Raw genomic sequence first — 11,370 nt, forward strand, 5'->3', positions numbered from 1 at the left:
CTATCAGAAACTGGAAGAGGAAGGGAAGGTTCTCCCCCAGAGCCTCCAGGAGAGTGTGGCCCTGCGTGGACTTCGGACTCGTAGCCCATGGAACTGTGAGAATACATTTCTTTTGCCTCAAGCCACCAACTTCTGGTAACTGAATATGGCAGCCCTAGAAAACAAATACAGCCCATGAGAAAAGTCACCATTTTAAACTATTTCTAAACTATTTTTGATGAATCCACAGGTTTTCATACACAAATTTACCCACTGTCTACCTCTCTATCTGCCCACCGTCTGAGCTTAGCTTGCCCTTGAGGCTCTCATGTCAAGGTCCCTGGGGTGTCCATGCATCACACAACACCCCCTGGGGAACCAGAAGGGTGCTCAGCAGTCACTGACAAAGGGCAGCCCCTGTCAGTGTTTATCTCTGCGTCCCCAGCCCAGGCTCCAGTGCCAAAGACAAGAGAACCGGGATGCTTAGCCCTGCATGGCAGGTCGGCTTGCAAAGCCCGTTCCTAGCCTTGTGAGAAAGGGCAAAGATGAAGAAAACGGGTTTCTGGGAGGGTGTGGCCCTGCCCAGGGGAGGAGCAGCAATGAGACTGGTGCACGGGTCTTCTGCTCCCAGGGCCAGGAATCTGCACACTCCCCCTCGCCGCTCCGCAGAGCTCCAGCCAAGAGATCATTCCTTCTCTCACATGTACATCAAGGAAACAAAATACAAAATTGCAAATAATCGCAATTGCATCTATCTGCCCCAGGACTCAACCCTAGTCCCTGGCCCCTGGGAGAGAGCTCCATCTAGCAAAAGGGAAAGAGGGCACCACAGGGACAGGGAGGAGATGAGACACAAGCAATCAAGCCTCCTAGGCCCCAGGTGGATACAGAGAGGTCCAGCGCAGCTCGACCGAGGGAGGTCAGGAACCAGGGTGTGGCCCGAAGCAGGTACTCAGGCCGCCGGTCATGGGCCACGATGGCCGAGGCATAGAGGAGGCCAGCCAGGGCTGACAGGAGCCGGGTCCACAGGTGAATGGAGGGAAACGCCTTACCTTGGCACTGGACAGAGAGAGGAGGGAGCTGGGCAGGGGGGAACACTGTCACCCCCGGCTTCCTCAGAGCTGGGTTCTAAGACCTAGGCTCTTGGCATGGCAGTCCTCTCTCTGCCCATGGCTGGTTCCTAAAGGTGCTGCTTTTATTACGCTTTTGCTCAAGCTGCTTCCTTTGCCTGGTGAACTCCTATTCATGCCTCAGAACCTGGCTTAAACTCAACTCTGAGAAAACTCTCATACCACCTCCACCCTAACGGGGGTGAGAAACTCCCACTTCCAGGCCCCATGACACATGACGCATCCCAGCAGAGGGCTCCTGAGAACATCCTCCCCATTTCAGCATCCCTGGCACCCGGCACTGGGGAGGGGCTCATGAGTGTCACCTGGGAGAATGGGAGGGAATTAGAAGAATTCTGAATAGCCAAGGACTGACGTCTCTTCCTGAGACCATCAGTGCTGAATCTGGCCAGCCGGGAAAGGCGGGAACATTAGAGATAAGGTCCTGGAAGTTTTGAAGTAAGGGATTATTTTTGGAGAATGAGTAATGACAATATTGGTTAAAAAAAAAAAGGCAAATAACCCATATTCAATATTCATATGTTAAATACCCTTTACAGGTATGAAGTCACTTTATATATACATTTATATGTTTATACACAAATGCTACATATTTATAATTATATATAATTACGTGGTATATTTAAATTTATATAAATATAAATTACATATAATTTATTTTACTTTTTAAATAACTGAATTTAGAGATATACAGGCCATGATTAGAGAATTAAAAAAACCCAGAGGAAAAAGCAAGGTTTGGCTGATTTTCCCCGTTTTTATTTTAACTCTGGAAAAGATTGCTTGGGAATGTTTCGTTTCCCTCTGCATTTATTCAAGTTTGGTTCCCCAGGGCTCCCTGTTTTTTTTTTTTTTTTTTTTGGCCATGCCCGGAAGACTAGTTCATAGAGACTGCCAGTTCCCCGGGCTGGGGCGGGGGGGCCCCTGACCCTCCAGCCGCCCTTGACTCAGCCCAGGAAGCAGCAGTCTGCACTGCTGTGATGAGAACTCCTCGGGGATCCCCGTCTGCCCAGCTCCATTTACTGCGGACACTGAGGGCTTGAGAGAGGAGGTGACTTGCAGGGCCAGCGCTGGGACCTGCCTTCTGCCCCTTGACCTTGTACCTGCTGCTGTTTAGGATGACCCCAAGCCGGGTGAGCTCTCTGCTGTCACTCACGTGCCCACCCACTCCTGGCTCCCACTGACCTCAAAACTCAGTCTCTCTTCACTGTCAGCACAAGAGCCTGTGGGGCTCTATTTGCTGGCATGCTGGACACACCGTGGGTGCTGAGCACCCACTCTAGGTTGGGGTAGGCTTGGTGACTCGGGATGTGGCGGGTTCAGCACCTGTGGGCTTTGTCTGGCTGGTCACAGAGAGAACCCAGGGGCGCTATCCAGCCCCGTGGCTGCCTGGCAAATCCACGTGGGGGGTTGGAAGCAGGTGGGGCATCCTGCAACGGCGACACTTCCAGTGCTGCCAGCAGAGGCCATACTGGTCAGGGGGTGTGTCACTTCCGGAAGAATGGGAACCTCTTCCACCAAAGCCACCCAACCATTCTGTTCCTCAGCGCCCCGACCAGGGGTAAATTAGAAGCAGCTTCTAGGGGATCTAGCGTTCACAGCCATCTGGCTAGGCTTCCCAGAACACCCAAACCCTGCTGAGTTTCTCCCTCACAAGGGGTCCTTAGCTCTGGGCTCTTCTGCCTGGGACCAGAGACGGTGTCTCAGAGACTGCCCAGTCTAATCCCTAATACGACCTAACTCTATCTGCCTGCCAAGGGCTATCAGGCTTGAATGCCTTTAGTGATGGGGAGCCCACTACCTCCTAAAACAGGAATAACGATACTGATCACTTTCTACATTCCAGAAACTGCGCAAAGCATCTAAATTATAAATGGGATGACCCCCCCCCCCCCAACCCATAATCTCTTTCCAGTCTTGCTTTTGGTTCTCTTCCCCAGGACCACAGAGAACAGCACTGCTCTTTCTGCCCCGAGAAAGCCCTCCTAATTCCTACTTCCACAAGCTTCCTTTTTCCCAGACCAGATTAGGTCAATCATTAACAAGTGTCTTCTGGCACCTACCACAGGTGGGCTCCAAGCACCTGCAATACAGAGGGAATGAAACAGACCAGACCACTGCCCTCAGGGCGCTCGTGTTCTACTGGGGACCAACAACTTGGTTAATAACTGAAGGAGCTAACTTCAGGCTGGGACAAATGCTGTGAATAAAATGAACAGCAGGAAGCACACAGTCATGGGGCTATGTTAGGTGTCTGATGCGGGGGTTGACTTGTTTTCCCCCTCACAGAAGATGCTCCCAACCTCCAGAGCCAGTGAACGTGGCCTTGCAGATGACCATGTTCAGATGAGGTCATTAGGGTGGACCCTCGCTCAGTATGACCATGTCTTTATAATAGGGAAACTGAGGCACAGACACGTACAGAGGGAAGGCCGCATGAGGACACATGCAGGGAGAAAGAACGCCGTGTGAACCCTGGAGTTATGGAGCCATCAGCCGAGGAACTTTCCAGAAACTTGGGAAGAGGCCTGAAAGAACTCCTTCCCTAGCACCTCCAGAGGGAGCTCGGGCCTGTGACACCTTTGTACTGGCCTGCAGGCCTCTAGAATCTTGAAGCCGGTTGTCCCAAGTTTGTGACCCTTTCTTACGGTGGCCCCAGGGCACTGATACAGGCAGGCACTGCACCCATCCCTCTGAAGGTCTTCGAGCCCCATGTCCCAGGGGTTCCCACACTTCCCTCCCCTGATCTGGAGTCGGCATGCCCAGGGGGGTTCCCAGCCAGCCCCCCAGGCTTCTGCTTTCCACAAATGACCATCGAAGCAGCTGCCATCCCCGAATCCTGTTCTCCTGGAACTGCTATTAAATGATGTTCTGGGGAAAATGATTTTATTTTAGAGGCAGTGAGGAGCCCGTTACGCTCACCTTTGCCTCCTCCGGGCTTCCCTTTGGTTTGGAGCCACGCTGAGGCAGCCCTGGCATCGCCCCCCGCCCCCAACTCCCACCCCCACCCCCGCCTGGCAGTGTGACGTTTTCACCCTCACTCATTGGAGCGGCGTGGGAGCCTTCTCTCCTTCTGAAACCCCAAACATTTGATTCTATCTTTCTCTGAGCGTTAAAATATCCTGCTTTGCATTTCTGTGTCTTTCCACGAGACTGTGAGTTTCCCAAGGGCGAGCACAGCATCTCAACTCACGGCTGCGTCCCCTCCAGACCCGGCCAACACAGGGCTTCCCTCAGCCTAGATGCCTGGGAAGTTTCTGTGGTGAGATGCTCCCGGAAATCCAGAAGCCTGGCGGCTGTGTGATGCTCTCCTCTGAAACCTCATTTTCCTAATGGGATGTCTGTTTACTGAACCCCAGTGCCTTTTCCCTGACAGCCTGCTTTTCTTCGCTATGGAGAGAACACAATGGGTTCTCCCGTGAGAGGCCCTAGCAGGCCTCATGAGCTCCCCTGTGTAGGCTGACCAGCCCCTGCACGTGTGGAAATGCACACACACACAAAATACACAAGTGACACAAGCCTTCACCCCAAGACCTGGAGCTTGGAAGAGGCTCCCAAGGGCCCTAAGACCTGCCACGGTAACCCACAGTCCCAGCCCCGACCCAGTCTCACGATTCTGGAGAGCGGGGGGATCCGGGAAGCCCAGGAGCCAAAGACAGCGATGCCACCCAGCAGGTAGCCGAGGACTTCAGTATTGTCCTGTGGGAACAGGTGACACACTCAGTGGCCTAAGGAGACAGCCCATACCTCCCAGACCCATCCTTTCCCAATTTTAGTGGTTTCCTCCCAATGACAGCAAGCCTGAACCCTACCCCTACCCAGGGCATTTGTTGGGACCATGAGGAGGGAAGGGACACGCCCACCCCCATGTCCTCCTGGGCTCAGCCTCACCTGCAGCAGACTTTCCAGCAGCCTCCGCTGGGACCCTCGGACGGGGCCTGAGGTCTTTGGGGTGGTGGCCCAGAGAGTCCAGCCTGGTCCCAGGCTCAGCGGCAGGGCCAGAGCAAATACACTGGCCCTGAGCCGCTGCCTCCCCGTCCTCTCCTGGGAGCCCCGACCTGCAACAAACAGCAAAATTCCACAGGCTCCTGGGCTCTAGAACTCGATGGACAGCGACATGTGCAATCCGGCTGTCAGCCCAGCCCTGATGCCAGAATGGGTTCCCAAGTTGTTCTGTGGGACGGATCCTCCCCACCCTTCAAGGCCCCACGGCTGTGCCTCCTCTTTGGAGAAGTCCCTCCACCCCACCACCCCAGGCCATCCACCCTCATGACTGGTGCTCTTCTTGCTCGGCCTTCTCATAGCGTTTTGTGTTTCACATGTATCTGTGCACAGAGCAGCCTCTGCAAGACTGGAAACCCCGAGGGCAGGCCCCATGCCCCAGCAGCTTCTGGAATCTCCACAGAGCCTGGCACAGAGCAGAACTGGCCCAACCTTAGGGAAAGCACCACCATGCTTGTGCTGGGGCCCAAAACTGAGCAAAAAAGGAGCACGGTCTTGGAAGTCTCCTTGAAATATAAGACAGATAGTCCTCTAAAAATTCTTTTTTTTTAGATTTTATTTATTTATTTGTCAGAGAGAGGAGAGAGCCCAAGCAGGGAGAGTGGCAAACAGAGGGAGAAGCAGACTCCCCACTGAGCAAGGAGCCCAATGGAGGACAAGATCCCAGAACCCTGGGATCTTGACCTGAGCCGAAGGCAGACACTTGACTGACTGAGCCACCCAGGCGCCCCAGTTCTCTGAAGATTCTAGTAAGAACATGTCTCTTCTGGGCAGTGCTGAGCAGCTGGAGACATCTTACCTCACCCCATTGAGGGAAGCACTCCCTTTCTGGACACAGGTCTGGGCACACTGCTGCCCCTTCTCAGGAAGGCCCAATCCCACAGAGTCAGGGTGACCCATCCCGGCTCAGTGACTTGCAGTCCCCGCTCGGCCGAGGTGGCCCACGCCCACTCCTGGCATCCATTTCCGGAAGTTACAGGGCTTTGTTTGGCCATCCTGGACTTGCACCCTGAGATAGCGCTGTACCTCCCCCCAGCCTTGTCCCATCCCACCTCCTGGCCTTTGCTCATATTATTCTTTTCACCTGGATTATCTTTCCCTGCGGCCCCTGTTCCACGGTCACGTCCTTTCCTGACGTGCCTTCCCTCTGGTTGCGCACATCGCCTCACCAGCGGCACGGATGGTTCTATAGGGCCCTGCCTCCTCTCTGACTGGGGTCGGGGAGCTCATTCTTTTGTCTTTGCCCAGCAGAGGCCCGGCTCAGGCACGACAAGGAGCACAGGGCCCGCTGATGAGAGAGCGGATGAACACACAGAAGCAAGGCCCACACACTCACCCTGACGAGACTTCCACTGGCAGCCGCAGATGGGGAAAAGGATGAAGACAAAGTTCACCAAGTCAGCAGCGGCGAGGTAGGCACCTGTAAATACCTGGGAGGAAAGGAGACAGACTCTTGGTGCTCGAACATTCTCCAGCTTCCGCAGCCCCTCTCATCCTGGGTCTCCTCTCCCACTACTGTGGTGATCCCAACGAAGCCGCCTACTGACCCCAGGAAAGGCTGGTTATCAACTCCATTGGACTGACGAGAAGCGGGGGGCGAGGGGGGGGGCATGTGAGTGACCCATCCCCTGGGCAGAGGCCCACCAGCAAAACCAGCCCTGCCCTTCTCACTCCACGCTCTTCCCGGTGCACGGCCAGTCTCTGCTGTGGGACTTTGGCCCAATCACTAGCCTTCTCTGGGCCTCAGTTTCCTCCTCTGTAAAACAGGGATAGTAACAGTGCCTCCCTCAATGCTAAGCAGATTACACGAACCAATACATGGAAAATGCTTAGACCAGCACCGAGAGGAATGGACGAGGCTCCTACCTACCAGGGCACCAGTTACCCTGACAGTGGAGTCACTGGTTCACAGCAGACTCTGCAGGGGTGCCTGGGTGGCTTAGTGGGTTAAGCGTCCACCTCTTCATTTTGGCTCAGGTCCTGATCTCAGGGTCATGAGACTGAGCCCCAAGTTGGGCTCCATGCTCAGCTTGAAGCTTCTTTCCCTGCTTGGGATTCTTTCCCCTTTCCCCTCCCTTTGCCCCTGCCCCCCACTCATGTGTGCTCTCTTAAAATAAATAAATAAAATATCAAAAAAAATTAAAAAAGAGTAGATTCTGGAGTTTGAATCCTGACACTGCTGCTTAGTGGACCTTGTAAAAGTTATTCAACGTCTAAGCCTGAGGGTCCATGTGTGTAAAACAGGGATAAGGAGAGAGCCCAGGTCATAAGATAATTTGAGGATTAAATGAATTAATATGAGACAAGGCCTCAGTGCCCAGTACAGAGTGAAGTATTTACTTATTTATTTTTAAAAGATTTTATTTAGGGGCTCCTGGGTAGCTCAGTTGGTTAAGCATCTGCCTTTGGCTCAGGTCATAATCTCTGGGTTCTAGATCGAGTCCCCTATCGGGCTCCCAGCTCAGCAGGGAGTCTGCTTCTGTCTCTCCCCCTACTTGTGCTTTCTGTCTCTCTCTCTCTCAAATGAATAAATAAAATAAAAATTTTAAAATTTTTATTTTATTTATTTGAGAGAGAGAGAGAGTCTGTGCACATGAGTTGGGGCGAGGGGCAGAGGAAGAAGCTGGCTCCCCGCTGAGCAAGGACCCAGACTCGGGGCTTGATCCTAGGACCCTGAGACCATGAATTGAGCCGAAGGCAGATGCTTAACTGACTGAGCCACTCAGGCGCCCCCCACAGTGAAATATTTAATAAACATCAGCTATTATGACCCAGATGGAGCTGGGCCTCCCTGTATTCTGTCAGCGAATGAGAAAGGGCACCTGAAATGAAAGGTGGTTTGTTTGTGAGACAATATTATTCGAATCAGGGTCTAGAACTCTCCCAGTGTGTTTTGCAGCCATGAGGCTGCTTTCTGTCACGTCCACCTGGGTGGGCACCAGCCCCATGGGGTGTGTTTGCAGGGCCTATGCCCTTGGGATAAGCCCTGTTTACACAGCTTTGAGGGCCTAGACCTTGGGCAAGCTTGACACTGTTTCTCACTCGCTCCAAAGCCTACATCACCACTTGGGAAAAGCATTCAGCCGCCCCTGTTGAGCTGGGGCTGACTCCAGGCTCTGAACACAATCACCACAACCATCCCTATTTATTGAGCATCTGCTCCATCCCAGCTGCTGTTTGAAGTGATGGGGATAAAGTAGTGAGTACAAACTCTTGCCCCTGGGCAGCTGACCCTCTAGTAGGGGTTAGCATACCATAAAACAACATAAAGCAACAAGCACAAGAAGTAAGGAAAGCAGAGGGTGTATCGGGGGTCAGCTATGGGAAAAAACAGAGTGGGGTGAAGGGGCCTGGGGTCCCTGTGGTGGAGGTAGGGCACGGGTCTGCACGAGTGCTCAGGGGAGGCCTCACCGAGAAGCTGACCTCTAGCAAAGCCTCGAAGGAGTTGAGCAGTGAGCCACGTGGCCATCGGGGCAGGAGCCCCGGACGGGGGCAGAAAGACCAACAGGGCACAGGTCTGAGGCGAAAGCGCCTCTCGACGGTGATGGAACCAGACAGAAGCCACTGTCACCTGTGGGCCTGACGCACCTGGATCGTGAGCTGTCTGGCCAGAATGGCCCCGATGGTGTCACAGAGGCTGCTGAGGAGGCAGCAGGCAGCACACAGCGCTGACTGGTCCGGTCCGGATTTCTTCGCACATCTCAGATAGAGAAGCCTGTAGCGACAGATAGGGGAGTGGGTGGGTATGGACAGGACACAGCAGCCAAGAGTGGATTCCCAAAGCAGTTGTCTGAAAAGGGCACTTGTGTCCCTGTGAAGCACTCTCTCCCCCAGGGATTCAGCAGGTATTTTTGAACTTGGTTCACAGATGGGAAAATCAAGGATCAAAGACTGCAGCAGGAGCCCATGGCAGGAGCCAGACCTGCCTCTCTAATGAAGAGGAATTTCTTTCCTCCTACAAATCAGGCCAACTCAAGTTCATGACCTACCACTCAGTGCTGACAAACTGTCAGGTTTGATTACTGAAAGGAAACATGCTGGTTATAAAAGTAATTGCCCAAATTAAAAAGGCAACTTGTTCCTTTCAAATTCACATGAAATCCTTCAAAGTTGTCCATGCAGAGGGATGGCCTGGCTTCTGCCAGCCCTTGCCCAACTTAAGCATGTTCTTTACACACACACAGAGAATAAAACTTCTTAAAGATGCCATGGCACTGTGGGCTGACTTCTCCCTAGGGGCCCCCACTGCTGTCTTCTCTCCCTTACTCCCCTTTTCCTGCCCTGCCCCTCTCCCCCGGAACAAGCACAGAAAGTCACAACAGCCTGGAAGGGGTAAGAGATCTCTCAGAAACACTGGGTTGGATCTCAGAAACACTTTGTTCTAGATGTTACCGCACTACATTTTATGGAGAAACTGAGGCACCCCTGCAGCTCGTGTTTCATTTCCTTCAACCACAAGGTGGAACTCACTCCACGTCATCAGGACTGTTTGGCTGGTTCTGAGGGCCCGCCCTGGGGAACAATGGAGGAGGGAAGGCTGCTGGGTTCCCAGTGGTTTCCTGATCTGCCAGCAAAGCCCGAAGCTCGCAGTGAGAACAGAAACCTTCCATTTGGGCTCTGGGCTCCTGACACCAATTCCAAGTCTAAGAGCAAAAAGACTCTAGAGACCCTTGGACTCAGATAAGAAGCAGTTGATTTAAACCCTCACATTGGAGAGCTGAGAAAAGATGGGTCTATGCTGACTAGGTGAGTTCATGGCGGACCCTCTGGCTTCGCAGGTGGAGGCTTTGCTCCCTGCTGTCAGGGGAGGGGGATCCCGGGGGACCCTTCCCCAAGCCACACCCAGCTTGGAGAACATAGAATCCCTGAAGACAAGACTGGGCTCAGGGAGGACGGTGTCCAGGCAGGAGGCGGGCTGAAAAAGCAGAGGGGGCATTTCGGGGGAGGGGGGGTTACCTAACCTCTCCCAACCCGAGTTTCCAGGTCAGGAAAATGTCTAATAAAGCACGTAGGCTGCCTCATTAGTGTCCGCTGGACAGTTTAATCCTCACAAGTCTGCCCCTTTCTATAAGGGTCTGGGGGTTCCGTTCTTTCCATTCACTTGCGCAAGTTAGTTAACCTGTCAGAACCTCTAGAACCCTGAGTGCATGGGAGTAATAACAGAACGAAGTGAGTTAATAAATGCCACACTAGGCCCACAGTAAATGTTCTAAGGTTTGTTTGTTTGTTTGTTTTGCATTCCAGTGACTGGGTAGGGGCGCTGCCAAATTTCCGCAGCAATATCACACGAGGGAGTGGAATGTCCACGGGGTGCCCAAGCTGAGCCACTGCCAGCCTCCCCTGGGGTGCTGCTCCTTTCTCCTCTGCCAGGGAATACTTGGGTAGCGCCAGTTGGGGACAGGGTAGCCCGAGACCTGGAGGCCATCTTTGGCCAGACTTCAGCCAGCTGAGGACCCATGTTATGGTGACTACCTGGCCAACCCGCTCCAGATGCTGGACAGGGCAAAGGCTGTGGTTAGAGTCAGATCCTCGCCAGTCCCCCTTGCAGATCAGAGGGCCTGGGGCAAAGGAAGGCCAGAAACACTGAGAGCCTCGTCCTAGGTCCTTGCCTTCGCCAAAGGCCGGTGGCAGGGCGGGAGCAGTAAAAAGGATGTTTAATGAGCGCTAATGATACTAAGCGCTTTACCGGGACTAACTCATCTAATCCTGCCATCCGACCCACGAGTTATCAACCCCATCTAGGTGAGGAAAACGAGGCTCAGACAGCTTGCCCAGCTCACACCGCCAGTCGGCGAGGAGACGCTGACAATAGAACCCCGGACTCTCGGCTGCCACCCCGGGCCGCACGCACTGCACCACCCAGCCTCCTCCCGCGGGCCCCGCGCCAGCCTCCCCGTGCGCGGAATCCGGAAAGAAGTCCTGTCCGACTCCAGTCCGCCCCCCGAAGGCTCCTTTCGATCGCGGAGCTGCGCTGCCTCCTGCCTCCTCGCTCTCGGCCCCCTTCCCTCCAGGTTTCCAGGAGGGAGCTGGTGGGGGGAGGGGGGAGGTTAGCGCCCCGCGCCCCCCGCGGCCGACCCGGCCCCCACCCCCGCGCCGCCCGGTCCTGTCCCTGTTACAGCGTGTGGGCGGCGATCCAGCAGGAGGAGGCGCAGATCCACAGGCCGAAGGAGATGCAGACGCGGTGGCGGGCGAAGCAGCGGTCCAGGTAGTCCCAGTCCCAGAGCGCGGGCGCGGGCGCGGGGCTGGCCGCCTCCCCCAT

The 11,370-nt window shown here is 54.2% G+C and overlaps 1 protein-coding gene across 2 annotated transcripts in view; it reads right to left on the minus strand.

Moving 5' to 3' along the window:
* The window catches only part of TMEM44 (transmembrane protein 44), a gene marked incomplete at its 5' end in the record, with an annotated part of 32,972 nt that extends 21,602 nt beyond the window's left edge, over positions 1-11,370 (minus strand). For both annotated transcript variants that reach the window (XM_080806809.1, XM_080806808.1), the window contains 6 exons: positions 868-1,038; positions 4,722-4,808; positions 5,001-5,167; positions 6,448-6,541; positions 8,700-8,826; positions 11,228-11,370. In XM_080806809.1, coding sequence (XP_080662935.1) covers positions 868-1,038; positions 4,722-4,808; positions 5,001-5,167; positions 6,448-6,541; positions 8,700-8,826; positions 11,228-11,370 — 789 coding nt within the window. The remainder of the gene's footprint in view (positions 1-867; positions 1,039-4,721; positions 4,809-5,000; positions 5,168-6,447; positions 6,542-8,699; positions 8,827-11,227) is intronic.

The sequence above is a fragment of the Martes martes genome (assembly GCF_963455335.1).
Source record: "Martes martes genome assembly, chromosome: 1".
In the NCBI taxonomy this organism is placed as follows: Eukaryota; Metazoa; Chordata; class Mammalia; order Carnivora; family Mustelidae; genus Martes; species Martes martes.